The following is a 17354-nucleotide window of genomic DNA, read 5'->3' as shown; positions in this document are numbered from 1 at the left end:
TGACTCAACAAGTCATTCTGAGTCTCTGACTGAACTGAACTTTGCTGCATCAAGGATGTTTCAAAAGGCTTTTCTCTGGCTCCACCCTCCATCTCTCAACTCCACCAATGAGATGGTTTGTGTTTTCACAGCTGGAAACAGAAGCAGCTTGATGCTGAGGAGGAAGACTGCAGCAGAAAACCTCCTGTCTTCATCCCACTGCAGAGTCATGCAGCTCCACCTGCTTCTTGGTTTTGATGGAAACTCTGATCTCCTGACAGATACAGTGAGCTGTTCAGAGACTGTATCAGACACTGATCAGGTTTGCTGCATTTTTGGTGCAAGTTTGTGGGGTATGTGAAAGTTTCCGAGTAACAGGCTAAATACTGAGTAATTACCATGTAATAACATGGAAACAGACCTCACTTCCTTTTACAGTACAAATCCACTTGAATAACTATGTAATTTCGAGGTAGGTATTTTTGCAGTTCCTGGGTAACGAATAAGTAGTTACCAGGTAATAGTGTGGAAACAGGCCTCACTTCCTTTTGCAGTAGTCTACAGTTCAACCGTAATTACCAGGTAAATGTTGTAGTTACTGGGAAGTTACCAGGTAAGTACACTCAAAAAAGTGAATAAGGTGGGTTGTGCATTGTATATTATTTTTATGTGTTAAGTTTATTTAAAATACATGTCTTTGTTAGGTTGAAATATTTTTTTCTTATGAAGTCCATGTAATTATGTCTTTCATTGTGTGTACAAAAAAATTATGTGTTGGTCAATCACAAACCATTTAATTTAAGTTAATTATGACTGAAATACTTATTACACCCAGAAGGGGGCAGTATGAAGAAGATTGAAATCCTTCAAAGTACGCATGCGCAAACTGACACTCAGCTTCCTCGGTTTTGGCGGTGAAGTTGCAAGCGGCTGGTGTTCGTCTGCTGACCTGAGAGGTAGGAAGATGTGTTTTAATCCATACTTATTGTAGTATTTTCATATTGTGTATAGCTTGATTTTATATTTTTGAGAACACTTTTTATATATTTCTTAAGTATTTGTGTTTCAGAGAGCAGTAATTTGTCGGTCAAGGACGTCGGGGGGAGGGGGTCTGACGTTAGGTCTACTCAGAAATAAATTCAAAGGATACCCTAAAATACTATACAAACCTCCAACCTAAGTGGAGTCATTTTCTGGAAGTATTCTGGCCTGTGATGTTGAAGGTTGACAGACTTTGTTAGCTACTAAAATAAAGCACCAGTGGCACTAGTTGAACTGGGAAGCGGTGTCTGCGGCGGATGCTAACCGCTACCGCTAGCCGAAGTTAACATCGAGCTAGCTCGTGACGGTGGCTCTCCAACATGTTAGGGCATGTTCACGTTCTCCACATTGCGCGGCTGAAGAACGCTTTGGACCTACGCTGACTGCGGATGCGCACGCGGTTCCATCCTTGCGACATTGTGAGTTCTCAGGGACGCGTTCCTAACACATGCGCATTGAGAGACCGGCGTGCACTAGCACTTGTTAACATCCAGACAGCTACTGGGGCTGGTAGCCCACCTACTTTGCTGCAAGTCTAGCATTTATTCTGGGGGAAAAACACCCCTCTCTTACCGTTTTAAGTTTAGCATTGTAAATTGCAAAGTTGAGTGTGCTTCTTTTTCCCTCACTGAAGAGTTAATACTAATCTTACCCTCTCGCATTTGCAGGTGAATGATCTTAAAACTTAAAACAGCTCTTCATCCGTCACAGTTTTGAAGACGTGACATGTTTATATGTAAGTATAATTGACTTAACTGTTAACTCACGTTATTATGCTTTGCTTTATTTTTACAATGCTTTGATAAGTAGTTTTAGACTTATTCTCAAAGTGTGCCACATGAGGTATTGTTGTCCTGAAATGTTGAGCTGTCCTTGAAGATTAGAAGTGGCTATTACAGCAGTAAACCATTGGTGTGATTTTGAGGGAGAGCTGCAGAAATTATTTACTCAGTAAGTGCAGTTTCCCAGATCAGAGTTGCATTTGCTCTGAATTTGTGATTTAGGACCCAGCTATGATGTGATCACACATCCTGGTGTGTCACTATGCTTTCTATAGAAGTTCAGTGGATCTTTTTCTAAAAGACATTTGTTTATATTCTTTCAAAGAAGAATAAATTAATTGAAGCCATCTAGCTGCATTTAACAGAGGAAAAAAAACATATGGGAAAGTTACCAATTTGTGGACCTGCGATATGGTAAGCTGTGAACTGCATGGCACTGATGAGTTTCAAAGCAGTATGGCAGGCTGATCGACTCTGTGTTACATTTGAAACTTTTTTGTGCACATTCATGTACACTTTGGAATCTTTGGAGTCCCATCCTGCCCCCCCCCCCCCCCCCCCCCCCCCCCCCCGGTTTTGTTTTGTTTATTACTTTGGTGGAGTGCATGTAAGGTTTAAAGGAAGTGTATTTTCTGTAGGACCCTGTTCAGCATATACAAATTACGTTCATTTTTTTCTTTTTATCTTCATGTTGCAATATTCCAGGTGCTGATTAGAGAGTGAGTCTTCTTTAATGACCTTCCTCATCCTCCTTCCTGCCCATGGCCCAGTATTCGTAACAGGTATGTTCAAAACTAGCTGTGACTAACTGTGAATTGAATTGCCAGTGTTTTTATTTTAAGAAACATTTATCAGGTGACTAATTCTCTTACTCTTGTTCTGCTAATGTATTTTTTTGATTTCCCTTTCTTTTTGAAATTCATAATGAACTACATAAATTTATAGATCCTTTTACCATGATGAATTTCAGATCCTGGGTGTGAACGCTGTTTCCTTACTCATTGAAGCGGTGTAGCTGGCAATACTGAGCTTGGCCGTGGTATGTTAACAGTCAGACTTTTCCTTCTTAAAACTGTTTTACACATTGAGTTTCCTTTACCAATATATTCTTTGTGTTGTTTTTTTTATGCCCCCTCCCCAGACTTAAATGTGGCAGTGTAAAGGTTGCAGTTCAAAGACCTCAACTAGAGGCCAATTACTTAAACATTACAGATTAAAACATCCACATTATGGGCGCATGCACCCATATCCTTGCCCATATAGTAGTTGTCCATGTACATTTAAGTCATGGAATTCGCTCAGGTCACATTTGTGTCGAGTCCACACTAGAGAAACATCACAGCAAACATTTACATCAGTGACATTCAGCTGTCAAGTTTGTGGGTTCTCTGAAGTTGCCTCTGAAAAGGAGTATTTCACTCATATAAATGTGCATCTCAAAGCCAATGAAACAGTGCCCTGTATGTTCAAGGGTTGTACATTTATGACAAATATTTATGGGACATTTAAATCACATAAAAATAGAAAACACCTTGGTTGCACTTACAGTGACTTTAAACCTGGAATAGTTGCAGAAAGAGACATTTTTGAAAGCTCAAGTGTTTCAGGTGAACATGGAGACAATGCAGAATCAGAAGAAGCCCAGCCTGAAGTACAGTCTAGTTTTCAGAGAGACTGCTCAGAAAATCCTGAGAAGATGATAGAAGAGAAACTTGCAGCAGTGTTGCTTAAACTGGAAAACATACTCCATGTTCCCAGTAATGCAGTCGACGAGCTTTTACAGGACTTGCACTTCCTAATGAGTTCTGCATCCCAGACTACATTAAATGCCACGGTGTCAGATTTTTGTGCTAAGCATAATCTTGTCCTTGATGCAAAAGAAACTGAGGAATTGGCCTCTGCCTTCAGTCTTGCTAATCCTTTGACCAAAGCAATTGGAGATCAGGGCCCACTTGGCACTGCTTTTAAACGAAAACAGTACTTTAAGGACAGGTTCCAAGTTGTTGAACCAGTTGAGTATGTTTTGGACAAGGAGCGCAACCATACCTACCAATATGTACCATTATTGCAGTCATTGCAGCAGCTTCTTAGCAAAGATGCTATAATTGGTGATGTGGTGGAAAACTACAGTGCTCACCAAAAAGAAACTGCTCAACAAGAATACAAGTCATTTCAGGATGGTGAGTTTTTCAAACAAAATGAGTTCCTGTCGTCAGGAGAATTGAGAATAAGTGTTACCCTCTATGTTGATGAGTTTGAAGTGTGCAACCCTCTGGGAACTTCCAGAAAGAAGCATAAACTTTGTGCTGTGTATTGGATTTTGAGCAACTTACCCCCAGGCCAGCACTCTTCTTTGTCATCTATCTACTTGGCAGTACTGTGTAAAAGTAACTACATCAAGGAATACGGATATGGAAAAGTGCTTGAACCTCTTTTGTGTGATCTGGTTGTCTTGGAAGAGCATGGCGTGTTTGTCCCGCAGATTGGAAAAAATATTCAAGGCACAGTACAATGTGTAGCTGCAGATAATCTGGGTGCCCATGGTATTGCGGGCTTTGTGGAAAGTTTTTCAGGGGAGTATGTTTGTCGATTTTGCACAGGTCGTTTCAGTGACTTTCAGACCAAGCAGGTTCTGTCGGGTGAGTTTAATCTTAGATCAAAAGACGAACACAAAGAACACGTCAAACACGCAGTGGAAAGTGGAAAGCCTTGTGTTGGAGTGAAAAGGCCATGTGTGTTGACAGAAAATCTTTCTCATTTTGATGTAACAACTGGATATCCACCTGATGTACTCCACGATCTGTTGGAGGGTATTGTTCCAGTGGAACTTGCACAGTGCCTGGGTATGTTGATATCCAAGCAATACCTGTCTTTGGACACTTTAAATAAGGTTATTCTCAGTTTCCCTTACAAAGGAGACGATAAAACAAACCGACCCCATGTTGTGCCACAAAAACTTTTAAGCAAAAAGACAATAGGTGGCAACGCAGCTGAGAATTGGACGCTCTTAAGATTGCTGCCTTTCATGATTGGAGATGTTATACCTGACGGTGAACCAGTGTGGGAGATAATTCTGGATTTAAAAGAGATAGTGGAACTTGCTGTCTCCCAGATCCATACTGAAGAATCCATTGGATATCTTCAGTTCAAAATATCTGATCACAGACAGAAATATCAAGAAGCATTTCCCACCCAAAAACTCCTCCCAAAGCATCACTTCTTAGAGCATTACCCTCACATGACCCGGTGTTTTGGTCCTCTGGTCGGAGTCTGGACCATGAGATTTGAGGGCAAACACAGTTTTTTTAAGGAAGTTGCCCATCACACCAAGTGTTTCAAAAATATTGCTCTAACACTCTCAAGAAAACACCAGATGATGATTGCATATCACTTACACTCATCACGTCCACAGAAACCTGGAGCTGAAGTATCGAGTGTATCAAGAGTCCCTGTTGAGATGCTGAAAGATGACGTGTCATTGCCTCTTAAGCAGATGTATCCAAACATGGCAGAAGTAAACATGGCTAACAGTGCAGATTACAAGGGGATCAACTACAGAAAGGGAATGATAGTCATTTGTGGGTTTACGGATGGACTACCTGAATTTGGAGAGATAATAAGGATATGTGTACTTCAGGATACTCTGAATTTCATAGTCAAGAGGTTCTCAGCTTGGTATAGGGAGCACTACCGGGCCTTTGAACTGCAACCATGTCCAACTGGGACAATGTCCCTGATCACACACGATGAACTGGCAGAGAAGTACCCTTTACACGACTACTTTGTTGGGCCCCTTCGACTGGTTACATTCAAAAGATATCCATATATTAAAAGCTCGTGTTGAATATGTGAGTAAATGGCTTTCATTGATAGCTTACTAAATGTGCAATTTATTCTCACTAACATGAGCACCTCAAACTTACCTGTCACTAGAGATGGGTAAATGACACCTCATGAACCATTATCTTAATTTTCTGAAGCCAGTAGAACTACATTGGTTTAAAAAGGGCTGAAGGGTTGACAATGAAGTGTTTCTCAAACATTTTTCCAACAGCACCACCTTGTGGCCTCAGAAAATAACGACAGTGGTTCATAAGACCTCATCTGCCCATCACTACCTGTCACCTCTGTCCACTTGGCTGTTTACTAACCTGTTCTGTGCATGAACTAACTCCCATGTCACTGGTAGGGCTGGGCATTATTTGGATATCATATTGCTTGTGATATGAGATTTATTATCTGGAATTTTGGATATTGAAATATCAGAATATGGTATAAATGTTGTGTTCCTAGGTTTAAAAGCCACATTCATTAATTCATGTTTTACATCAATGTGATGATATTTTCTGAACTAGCAATTTACTTTCACCCCTAGTTTATAAATGACGATTAAAAAAAATCAACTTGCGTAAATATTTTCAGGAAGTACCACAGTCATCCCCACTATATCATCACAATATCAGTATTGGGGTATTTGGATAAAAACATCATTATCTACTCCAACTGAAAGCAACTATTCTGAGCACTGTTAACCATGGTATTACACTTAATTTTTCATACTGCTGTCATTATGTCGCTGGCTTCTGTCTGTGGATTTCTCAGTGTTTGTTTCAGTCTCCTGTTTGATTTTATATATGACCAAAGTCAATTTGTTTCTTTATAATTTGAATGTTTTTAATTTATACAAATTTAATGACTTTATATTTTTGTTTCCAGCTTCTCTAGTCTGACACATTTGGATGATGGCTGCACCAGTAAAACTCCGGATTATCCTTGGTTCCAACAATGCTGAAAAACTGACCATACAATCAGGCATGCCAACGTCTGTTGAGGATCTTGCAAATGAGATCAAACGTCAGTTTGATATAGAGGGGGACATTAGACTCCAGTATATGGACAGTGACTTTAACGAGTTTGTTAACCTTAACCAAATAAGCGACATTCAAGACAAGAGCACAGTGAAAATCATTCACTTGTCAGATGCTCTGGACCTCAGCCAAGGCAGCATGAACCAGAGTAGAGAAGAAGCATCCTCGTCATCTTCTGACACAATCATACTCTCCTCTGATTCAGAATCTTCTCGATCACATTGGCCCAAAGAATTCCAAATTCCAAAGTTCTCTTATGATGTGGAGATGCAACTTCGAAGTGCAAACCAGGACTTTGTATCAAGTGGAGTTCTTCTGACCCCCGGTCACAAGCTTAAATCAGACATCCTGGAAAGTCTTGCTCAGGAAATCATCAAGTTCAAAGCCTATCCCTCAAACTTGGAAATTGAATCTGTTGCTGAAGCACTAATCAAAGCACATCCATGCTTGAGAGAACAGGGATCCTTCAGTGGTTTCTACGGCTGGAAGATAAGCCTTAAGTACAAGATGGCGAACTACAGGACAAAACTTCGAACCTTGGGGTGCCCTGAACTGAGCATCAATTCCCTCAAGCACAAACCTGCAGATCGATGTCAGCCTGCCTATGATGTCAAAAAGCCGAGGAAAGCTGAAGTAAATTTTTGTCCGCCCTATCCTGCTGGAGAGACCAAGGACAGCCTTGAAGGGGAAAGATTGGCGTTGCTGTCTGAGGTGAAGAAGAGACACAATGACAAAGTTGTCAAAGAAAAGATGGCTAAGACCTTCGCATACAGAAGGCAGGAAGTCGTCAGAGACAAGCCCATGATCGCGGAGTTCAAGATCAGGTGGCCAGGACTGTTCACTGTGGCAGAGGTAAGAAATGCTTTTTAAATCAGCTTTAGTCCAATTTGTTTATTTTTTTCACATGGGGATGTTAATCATTTACTGTAAAATGTGTGGTTGTGGGCTTATATTACAGCGCAGCCTGTTTTTGTATGTTCTTGTGAGAGTATTTCCCTTTTTTCAATGTTTTAATAGGGACTCATAATAATAATTTGACATTATGTTTTCAGGTGGAAGCAGAATTTGTGAGGATCACTACTGGTCCCCTTGTCTCAAGGTTCCATGCACAGCTTGACCAACACACTGCCCAGCTCATCAAAGTGCTCAAGAAGAAAGGAGGCTCTGCAGGGACTAACATCAGCAGGATTTTGGTCCCAATCACACAGGTATGTTTTGCTCGTGACAGTGAACAATATGGAATTCTAAACTGATGGTGCTGACTCAGTTTTGACAAGTATACTGGCAAGTTAACCGTCTCAATAATATTTTGTTTTGTGTTCTTTTTTCCACTCTCTTTAGAATGAAACTGTTGAAAAGAGGAGGGAGTGCATCCTCAGAGCACTTTGTATCTACCTCAACGAAGACCCGAGCATCCTCTTCAAAGAATACCTGGTTGGTAATTTTAATAGTTGAGTGTAATGAGTAATCTATAATAAATCCATTTCAATTTTAACCTCTGGGAGTGTTCCCAAGGTCAGTGACAATGGTTCGATGGTGCCCTTGGTGTGACTTTGTTAGTGCTCCATTTTGTTGTAACAAGTCAACTTAAAGGAAAAGTATGGTTTAAACAGCTTTCACGTTTATAGAACGAAGTTGAACAATCTCCTCACCCAGAAGGCTTTTCTGATCCGAACAGTGCTTCGGGAGAAATTTAGATCCAAAATCAAGCGGCGGACATCCGTATACAGCTAGCAGACGGGGAATCGGTAACACCGCTCCTAAAACGGCTTTAATCGTCCAAAAACTTATTAGTTTCATCATGGTCCGGTCACGCCACTCCTCCACGTCCACAACATCTTCATCCGATAGACATTCGTCCATTTTGCACTAAACTGGAAGAAGAAAGTTGTGTAGCCGCCGGTAGCCCCTGAAACAATGGCCCGTACTGCGCATGCGCACGGTTCCTGAACTGAAAGCTTTGTTTACGGCTGCCGCACGCATGCTGAAATAACTCTGCTGACAAATTCATTCTCTAAAATTTTGGTGGAAATCACTCTAGACTCACTTTTTGAAATATCATGTGATTTTCATTAGGAAGGAACCTGAGAGGCAAAAGTTTATCTTTGGAATTCAACAAAATCTGTGATTTCATAGATTGGTTGTGCTTTTTTTCCTCCCCTATGTAAAGGATTCTGATGGCACTGATGCACAGAGGAAGTTGGAGCAGCTCACCCTTGGCATCTACACCATCAAAGTGGAGGGAGGTGATGCCACCACTCCTCCTGCTGATGTTGGAATTGTGATCGAGGGTGTTGAAGTTCTACATGACCTGGGAGATGTCGCCTCTGCATGTGCACTCTTAATGGGTGTAATATATGCACTGAACCTCAGTTATCCTAAAGAACTGAAGACATACTTTGAGGTACTTCAGAAGCTCTTCCTTCAGCTTGATGCTGGCAAACTCTCAACCAAGGTACAGATGCTCAAGAACAAGCTGTATCAATGAACCAAACATTGATTTGCATGCTGTGTGAGAATAAAATTATCACTTTGAAAATGGAGGGAAAAAAAACTTCAAAAATATTAAACATGTGGGAAACTACTAACAAAAGAGAAAATTATAGTGGAGCAGGGTTCCCACACATTTAAAAATCTTTGAAAAGTCAGGGATTTGAATTTCTTCCATTTTTTTTTTTTTTTTTTTGGAAGTGGGGGGTTTGGGGTTTTTTTTGTTTTTGTTTTCTTGCAGAAATAGAAACGGCAAATCTTTGCTGAAGTTCTTGTTCATGTTCATAACCAGTTAAGAACTCCTTAAAGCTACAGCAGGAGCTGACATGTTTGTATAAATGCTCATAGCAGTTTTTTTTTCCAACCACACTGCTAAATTAAAGGTTTACAGCAGCATATTTGTATTAGTGTGGCTATTACATTTTTTGGAAAAAATTGAGATCACATGTTTTGTTGGATGTTTCATTTGTTTGTGCTGGATCAAAATGAATGAGAACTGTTAATGTTGGGTAACAATGCTGCAACACAAGTTGACCTGTTAATATACATTTCACTTCAGATATTCCCTCAACAATATTAAAATGAAAGTTGACAGGAGAATATGTGTTGTTATGGTGGAGTTGTGCTGTTACAACAAAAAAGAAAATATAACTCCAAGCTTGTTGTGGTGTAGGACTGCACGAAAGCAGTTTACAGTTGTTGGTAGTAAACTGTGCTGCACAGGGTTTTATTTTGGACCAAGTGGCAACAAAATGTTAAATATTTGTCAATAAAGGAAATAACTAATATGTTGGGTGTACGGAATTTATTTGTGAGGAACCTGTTGACAAACTAGAATTAGGTCATACTAATTAGTATAAAATAAATTGGATGAAAATATATTTTAATTAATTGAAATTAAATTTAATATTTTACTTCTATGAATAAAACACATTTAAAGGACAAATGTAAAATATGTAGCCTGAAAATATTTATGTCCATATAACATTATTTGATTGGATCAGCTTAAATATCTTTTGTTGAACAGAAGTATTTTTATTTAGTTGGGCCAATTCACATTGTGTAAAGTTAATACAAGTTTATTAAGTTCGATTAACTTAACAGTTTTGCTTTTAACTAACATAATTCACTTTCGTGGAACCTGTTGACAAAATAAATTTAATTAAAGTCAATGTTTCATTTTTTTGAGTGTATAAAAAACACTTGACGACTAGGGAAATACATAGCGTACACACCGAGCAGTACCTAGTAATACCTAGTAAAAAGTCTACATTTCCCAATGATTTCATGGTAATTACTTAGCAATTACTTAGTAAGTACTTGGCAATTACCGACATAGTTGCTATATACATTATAATTACCCAGTAATTAATACTTACTACCAGGTAGTTACTTGGTATTTGCCTGGAATTGGCTTGGTAATTACTCTAAAAGTACTAGGTAATTAGCAACATAGTTACCCTGTAATTACATGGTAATTTTACAGTAACTTCTCCTTATTACATGGTACTTACCTTGCAATTACCACGTTAATACATGGTAACTACCGTACTGTAAAAGGAAGCGTTACCTGTTTTTCCTCTCCAGCAGGTGAAGAGGGCAGGAATACAAATCAGACGATGACTTTACTTCCTCTTCTTCCTCCTCTGAGGTTCTGGCTGATGCTCATGTGATCAATCTGATTCTCTGTGATGTGAAAACACTGCTGTGGCTTGATGTGATGGAGAGTGTGTGAGTCCCTCTAGTGGATGTAGAGGAGGATTGTGTTGTCTTTGCTCCAAAGGTTTTCGTCCACAGTTGAGCTGTTTCCTGTCACTGTGGGCTGCAGAGCACAGTAGTACACAGCAGAGTCAGACAGCTCAAGCTTCTGGATCTTCAGAGGAACTGATCTCAAGCTGGAATCCAGTGTGGATGAATATTTTTCTTCATCCTCTGTTTTCCCCTCACCGAGCTTAAAGCGGCTCAGGATGAATTTGGGGCTTTTGTTTCCTTCCTGTTTGTACCAGAAGAGATAATAATTTGAACTAGAAGTGGTGTTATAGAGACAGTCCAGTGTTATTGAGTGTCCTTCATCAGCAGTCACTTCTCCTCTTGGTTGCAGCACGTTGTCTTTTTGAGCTCTGCATCCTGTAAAACACCAACAAACAGTGTGAGTGTGCTGCTAGAGAATCATGTCCATGTTGGGTTGATGTGAGAGAAACAGAGTTGTGTTCATACCAAGGCTCATAGCAGCCAGCAGCACTGAGATGAACAGAGGCCTCATATCTGCAGTGATGAGTAACTGTGAGCTCCAGCAAGTAGAAAGAAGGCTGTGATCTCTCTGTTTAGTCTTCATCAGCACTCAGCTGGTGGATTAGGAGGAGGAGCCTGATCACAGTGACAGGACTCCTTCACAGCTCTGTCTTCTTCCTCCTGATCATCACGTCACACTGAACACACACTTCTGCTGCTCAGACTGACAGCAGCAGCTTGAAGGTGGAGCAGCTCCAGCAGCAGCAGAACATCTGGTCAGGTGTCACTGCCTCCTGCTCTCCTCCAGTCTCAGGTGTGCTGGACACTGCCAGGTTGGATGAAGCTCTGACATCCATCCAGGACTTGATGGAGAGATGAGATGAGTCCTTTGTCCTGAGAATCCTTCAGGGTTCAGTCAGAGGAGCTGGAGGAAGTGTTGGTCAACAGGGAGCTCTTCGCCGTTCGACCTGCCCCCTGCGCGTACATGTCAATGGCGTGCACTGACCCTGGTTCAGTGCGGCGTAGAAGGACGGAGCGTCGTTGCAGAATGGCGGAGAAGAATGTTTGGGGCTTTACTTACCGGTGAGTGCGCCAGAACTTGGCGTAGTGCAAATAAAGAAAAACGAAGAAACGAAGCGCTGAGGACAGGTTACGCCAGGAACACACTGGACGCGGAAGCACCGCGCGCATCGCGTCTCTGCTCCCTCCTCCAATGGGGTGGGAGCTGGGCGGAGCCTTGGGGAGATGCTACATTCGTGCTACATGCTAGTTTTCCAAGATCGCCAACCCTAGTTTTAAATCGAGATTAAATGTTTTAAACAACTGGCTCTGAGAAAAGGGCAAATTCTGTTTCCTGCTTCCTGAAGAAGAGAAGCATCAGACATCTCCTGGATGTGTCCCTGCATTCAGACTCATTCTTTACATGACAAGGATCTGTTTTTATTTAAATGTATTGATGAATGAGTGACCTTGAATTTAAGTGTGAAAGTGTTGGAACTGAAATGACACAATTTATTCCACGACATTCGACTGGAGGGCGCTGTTCTAAAGGACGTTCGTTTTGATGTGAACCTCCTCAGTGAGCAGCTGTCAGGTTTTTGTAGAGAGGTTGTGTGTTTCCTGTCACTGTGGGCTGCAGAGCACAGTAGTACACAGCAGAGTCAGACAGCTCAAGCTTCTGGATCTTCAGAGGAACTGATTTGTCTTTGAGCTCAGCACCAAATCTGTCTTTGGGGAAATCTTCTGCATTATAGACTTTCTTGGAAACAAGTTTCAAAATGTACTTCGGGTAACTGTTCACTGATTGTTTGTACCAGAACAAATATGGACTTGAGTCGGAGGTCTCAAAAGTACAATTCAGTATAACTGAGTCTCCTTCAGCAGCAGGAACATCTCCTGATGGCTGCATCACTTTGTCTTCTCCTTTACACTCTGGAGAAGAAGAGAACATGCAGAGAAGAGAGGAATCAATACAGATGATTGACTGAAGGAGAACAATTAGTATTGAAGAGTTTTCAATAAATGTCAAGCATGAATGATTTTTTTTTCTCAAGGTCACAACATCAGCATAAATGCTGGAGTGTGATTTAGTGGATCCTGAACATTCAAAGTTCTTCATGTAGAGCTCAGTGATGTGTTCAAGTGTTTGAAGAGGAAACATGTAGAGTTTTGTATCTTACCAAAGAAAAGAGCAGCAAGAAGAATCCACAGCCAATGTTCCATGTGTCCAACAAGGTTTCAGTCACCAGGAGAAAGTAGCTGATGTTCAGCACTCAGTGTGACAATAGTTGTCTTCACAGCAGCTCTTCTTATTGACACAATGGTTGAACACAGTGCAGAAGTAGAGCAGCAGCTGCTGGATCATGTGGCCCTCTAGTGGAGCTCCAAAGTTGACTTGAACAGTGTGAAAAAAGTCTTCCAGCAGCTTGTCAGAGAGTCACTGACAGACTTTCAGCAGCTCTTTCACTCATTCAGAGGAGGGAACCTCAGAGGGGTTTAATGACTGGAGTCCAGACAGTTGGGGAGTGAATCAGAAGTTAGCAGATATGAAACTGCAGCCATCACAACTTCACTTTTGATGAATTAATTTAAAAAAGAGAGAATATTACACTGATAGCAACATCATTCATTTGCCATCAGAACATGAATGTACTGTGAATGTTGGATGATTAAATGCACCTGACTGATTTTAAGACAAAGTTTTGAACATATATTGGCCACTGCAGTGTATGAGGCACAGGTGTCCAGGCCCTTCTGGATTCTCAGAACATTCATTAAAAAAATAACAAAGTACAGCAGTGTACCAGAATCGTCATCCTGCTCCTGCACACTGAACACCATTTCAGTGTTGGAGTTGAACAGCCTCAGCAGTGCTTCATCTGAACCTCGTCCATATTGACCATGTCGAGTGGTGCAATTCAACGCTCTGTTTAGTAGTGAACTTGTGGATTCAAGACACAAGTGTTAGAGATATATGATAACAGTAATATTATTACTCTGAAGTGTGTGTGTGTGTGTTTTTACCACGTGTCTCTGCCTGGAGCACCGTCACCATCACATTCAGCTGCTCTGTTTTCTCCTGTGTTTCTGGACGTTGTCACCATCCTCTGCTGTAAAGCCGAACTCATCTTCATTCTTTCATTGAGTTCAAATCTAGTTTGAATCCCAGAATTGATTAGATGAGTTTCTTGTTGATATTTTCTTGTTTGGACTTTCAAACCTCTGTGTAATTTATCTCCCCCTCTGCTCAGTGAAGGGGAGAGCGGAGGCTTTCAGGTCACTTTATTATATTGTCCTCTCTGCACAGAGATGCATTTATTTTTAGTAACAGCATTTTATAGTGAGCAGCATCCATTTGTCTTCTAATCCTGGCCACGTTTGCAAAGCTCGGATGAAAACAATGCTGCTCTGCAGTCTGCACTGCTGCTATGAGTTTAATTTTAATTTCAGAATTTAAATGATCTGGTAGACTCATCAAAAACATTTTCTGACCCACACCTCGCGGGGTCAAATGCATCAAGTTCCCACGTCCAGTGAATGCTCTGGCAGCTGTCCAGGGTGCTGAACCAGGTGACCAGGACAGCTTTTACAGACATCTCAGTCCTACTCGGAGTTTTTGTGGCGTGTTTGTAAACCGCTGCTCAGGGACTGCTGGGTCTAAATCTGGTGGTGGTTGTGTCTGTCTGTGTCCTGCTGCTTTGGGTGTGGCCCTCTGTGTGAGTCCCTACCTCTGTGTACGCCTCGGCACACATACTTCAGTGTGTGTGTGTGTGTGTGTATGTGTGTGTGTCTGTCCTTTCCGGATCTCACATTTTTCCCGTGGCCTTGTTTTTCCCTGGTTCCCTCCTTCTATCAGTCTCTTATGTCATTGTCCAGTTGTCTCTCGTCTCCCCTCCATTTAAGCCAGTGGTCCCCAAACTACGGCCCACGGGCTGGATACGGCCTGCCTTCGGCACGGCCCCCTGAACTATACTAGAAAAATACCCCTCAAGAAAATCCTGGAGTCACTCTGGACTTACACTGGATGAGGCTGCAGTCATTCGAACTGCAGCCGCAGTGCATCCAGTGTGAGCCCGGCGTGTTTTTCCGCTCGGCGGACTCCTGCTGCGTCATTCTAAACAGAAGCAAGTCGGGTGTTGCAAGGAAAGTAGATTGCGCACACACCTGACTTAAACTGTTTGGTAAAAACTGGTTTCATTTGCTCTTTAAGTCTCCTCAGGCAGATTGTTCAGTTACTTATTCCTCCCCCTTCTGTCATTGTTTGCATGCTGTCATTAAAATATGAAAACCTATAAATGTTTGGGTGGTTTTACTTAAAGCAGACACTGTTTTTTCATCTGTGTGATTTTGACAAAGATCAGATCATGTTTGATGGTGATTTTATGCAGAAATGTGAGAAATTCCAAAAGGTTCAGATACTTTTGCTGTAAATGTGGTTTGTCCAGCCTGTCTTGTGACCACATGTTGTGGACTGAGGAGGCGCTGTGATATTGTGATTTATGCAAAACCTCAACTCAGAAAACAAAATCAACATTTGATTTATATGAAAGTGGAAGAAGGTCAAGCTGACATGTTTGTGGAAACTAATGACAGAGACCAGAACATGTTCTGAAACCGGGTTTTTAATGTGTTTATTTGCACTCTGAAATTCGTCATTGTTGACTGTTCCTCCAGGATGCACGGAGTAGATCGAGATAACCGAGGGAGGACTGACTTCCAGACTGCTGACACATTAGACACTGGATTGTTAATCCTGCTGACAGCCTGGTTGATACTCCTTCCATCAGGTCACAAACAGGGCTCAGTGGACGGAGGCTGACGTTAAAAAGATCGGTGAGATTATCAGCTGGATTTTACATTAATAAGAAATGGCGAATATTGACTCTGATCTAAAACTGACAGATCTTTTAGATCCTCCCAACCAAAAAGAGGAGAAGATCTGACCGTGGCCTTGAGAGGTGAAGACAGAAGAGATCTGTGGAGTCAGACGGCCACAAACTCTTCAGAGACATACAGAAGAAGCTTCTCTGTGAAGAGGAATGCTTTAACAACAAGAGAGCAGAGCTGGAGATCAATCAATCAATCAATCAATTTATTTTTGTATAGCCCAGTATCACAACAACAGTTGCCTCAGAGGGCTTCAAGATGTTACATTGGTCGGTAAAGTAAAAACAGTGAATAAGCATAATGGTAATATGTCAATATTTACAGTAACGAGACAGAACGAAGCAACCACCGCCTTAGACCCTCACATCCGGCAAGAAAAAACTCCAAAAACCCAGTGGGAAAAGAAGAAATCTTGGGGAGAACCACAGTATGGAGGGATCCCTCTCCCAGGGACGGACAGCTTTGGCAACAGCTAGCATGAGACAATAAGAAGTAAAGCCTCGGACAATGTTGAGGACAGTCCGTTGGACGGTCCAGCACAAGAACCACGGATCCCAGCAGTAGAACCGAAGCCAGTCCGCGGGCAGGACCGACAGGGGTGTCCTCCCGGTCCGGACGGAGCTTGTTCGTAGGCCCTCGTAATAGTGGAGTCAGCAACTGAAACTGGAGAAGACTCCCCCTCGAAGGGGGGACAGCAGGTGAAAAGCAATGAACGGACTAAAGGGAAGAACATTCAGACATTAGAGGACAGGGCTCAGTGCACCGTACTTCCCACAGCATTCTAGCTCCTAGGGCAGCTTTGCGGATAGTTTACTGTTTAAACTAGTATTTAGTTAGTATAGTTTAGTTTAGTTTAGTTTGGTTTGGTTTAGTTTAATTTTGTTTAGTGTAATTTGGTTTAGTTTGGTTTGGTTTGGTTTAGTTTAGTTTAGTTTAGTTTAGTTTAGTTTAGTTTAGTTTAGTTTAGTTTAGTTTAGTTTAGTTTAGAATCCCTAGCTGACCTGATCATAGGCTGCATTGAAGAGAAGCGTCTTGAGCCTAACCTTAAATGTGGAGACTGTGTCTGCCTCTTTGACACCACTTGGAAGCTGGTTCCATAAAAATGGTGCCTGATAGCTAAAGGCTCTTCCACCTAGTGTCCATTTAGAGACTCGAGGAGTCACCAGTAACCCTGCATTTTGACAGCGAAGTGCTCTGATTGGTTGATAAGGCGTTAAAGCATCTTGGAGATAGGTTGGAGCCATCCCATTTAGGATTTTGTAAGTGAGGAGAAGGATTTTAAATCTAACTCTGAACTCGACAGGAAGCCAGTGAAGAGATTTTAGAACGGGAGTAATGTGTTCACGTCTTCTAGTTCCAGTTAATAATCTGGCGGCCGCATTTTGAACCAACTGAAAGTTTTTTAATGCACTTTTTGGGCAGGCTGCGAGAAGGGAGTTGCAGTAGTCCAGTCTAGTAGAAACAAATGCATGGATGAGTTTTTCTGCATCGCTTCTAGGTAGAATGTTTCTTATTTTAGCTATGTTGCGCAAGTGGAAATATGCTGTTTTACAAGCCAGGTTGATGTGTGCTTTAA

At 41.5% G+C, this 17354-nt stretch overlaps 1 protein-coding gene and 1 gene segment (V, D, J or C); one reads left to right on the top strand and one right to left on the bottom strand.

The window, feature by feature from the left end:
* The first annotated feature begins 890 nt into the window (after window positions 1–890).
* LOC115404937 (uncharacterized) lies at window positions 891–9313 on the top strand. Of its 4 annotated transcripts, XM_030114293.1 has the most exons (8): window positions 891–935; window positions 1689–1756; window positions 2508–2584; window positions 2773–2841; window positions 6519–7522; window positions 7723–7878; window positions 8012–8104; window positions 8841–9313. In XM_030114293.1, exons 5-8 carry the CDS (start codon window positions 6542–6544, stop codon window positions 9156–9158), a joined length of 1548 nt encoding a protein of 515 aa, XP_029970153.1. In that variant the 5' UTR covers window positions 891–935; window positions 1689–1756; window positions 2508–2584; window positions 2773–2841; window positions 6519–6541; the 3' UTR covers window positions 9159–9313. The 4 variants fall into 4 exon arrangements, with proteins under 4 accessions (XP_029970153.1, XP_029970154.1, XP_029970155.1 ...); XM_030114294.1 differs by lacking the exon at window positions 2773–2841; XM_030114295.1 differs by lacking the exons at window positions 891–935; window positions 1689–1756; window positions 2508–2584; window positions 2773–2841 and adding an exon at window positions 3964–5650.
* A 1459-nt stretch (window positions 9314–10772) lies between these two features.
* Window positions 10773–13127, bottom strand: LOC115405338 (T cell receptor alpha variable 38-2/delta variable 8-like). The segment is given in 4 exon segments: window positions 10773–10846; window positions 10937–11153; window positions 12693–12823; window positions 13072–13127. Coding segments are annotated over 4 exon segments (465 nt in total).
* Between the last annotated feature and the right edge of the window lie 4227 nt (window positions 13128–17354).

Source organism: Salarias fasciatus, chromosome 18 (assembly GCF_902148845.1).
Source record: "Salarias fasciatus chromosome 18, fSalaFa1.1, whole genome shotgun sequence".
Classification (NCBI taxonomy): Eukaryota; Metazoa; Chordata; class Actinopteri; order Blenniiformes; family Blenniidae; genus Salarias; species Salarias fasciatus.
The sequence above is the reverse complement of the archived record's forward strand: the minus strand, read 5'-3'. Positions and strand labels throughout refer to the sequence as shown.

Coding starts and splice junctions, on each gene's coding strand:
- LOC115404937 (XM_030114294.1), top strand. CDS start 6,542: ATGATGGCTGCACCAGTAAAACTCCGGATTATCCTTGGTTCCAACAAT. Junction 7,523..7,722: donor GACTGTTCACTGTGGCAGAG/GTAAGAAATGCT, acceptor TTATGTTTTCAG/GTGGAAGCAGAATTTGTGAG. Junction 8,105..8,840: donor TCCTCTTCAAAGAATACCTG/GTTGGTAATTTT, acceptor CCCTATGTAAAG/GATTCTGATGGCACTGATGC.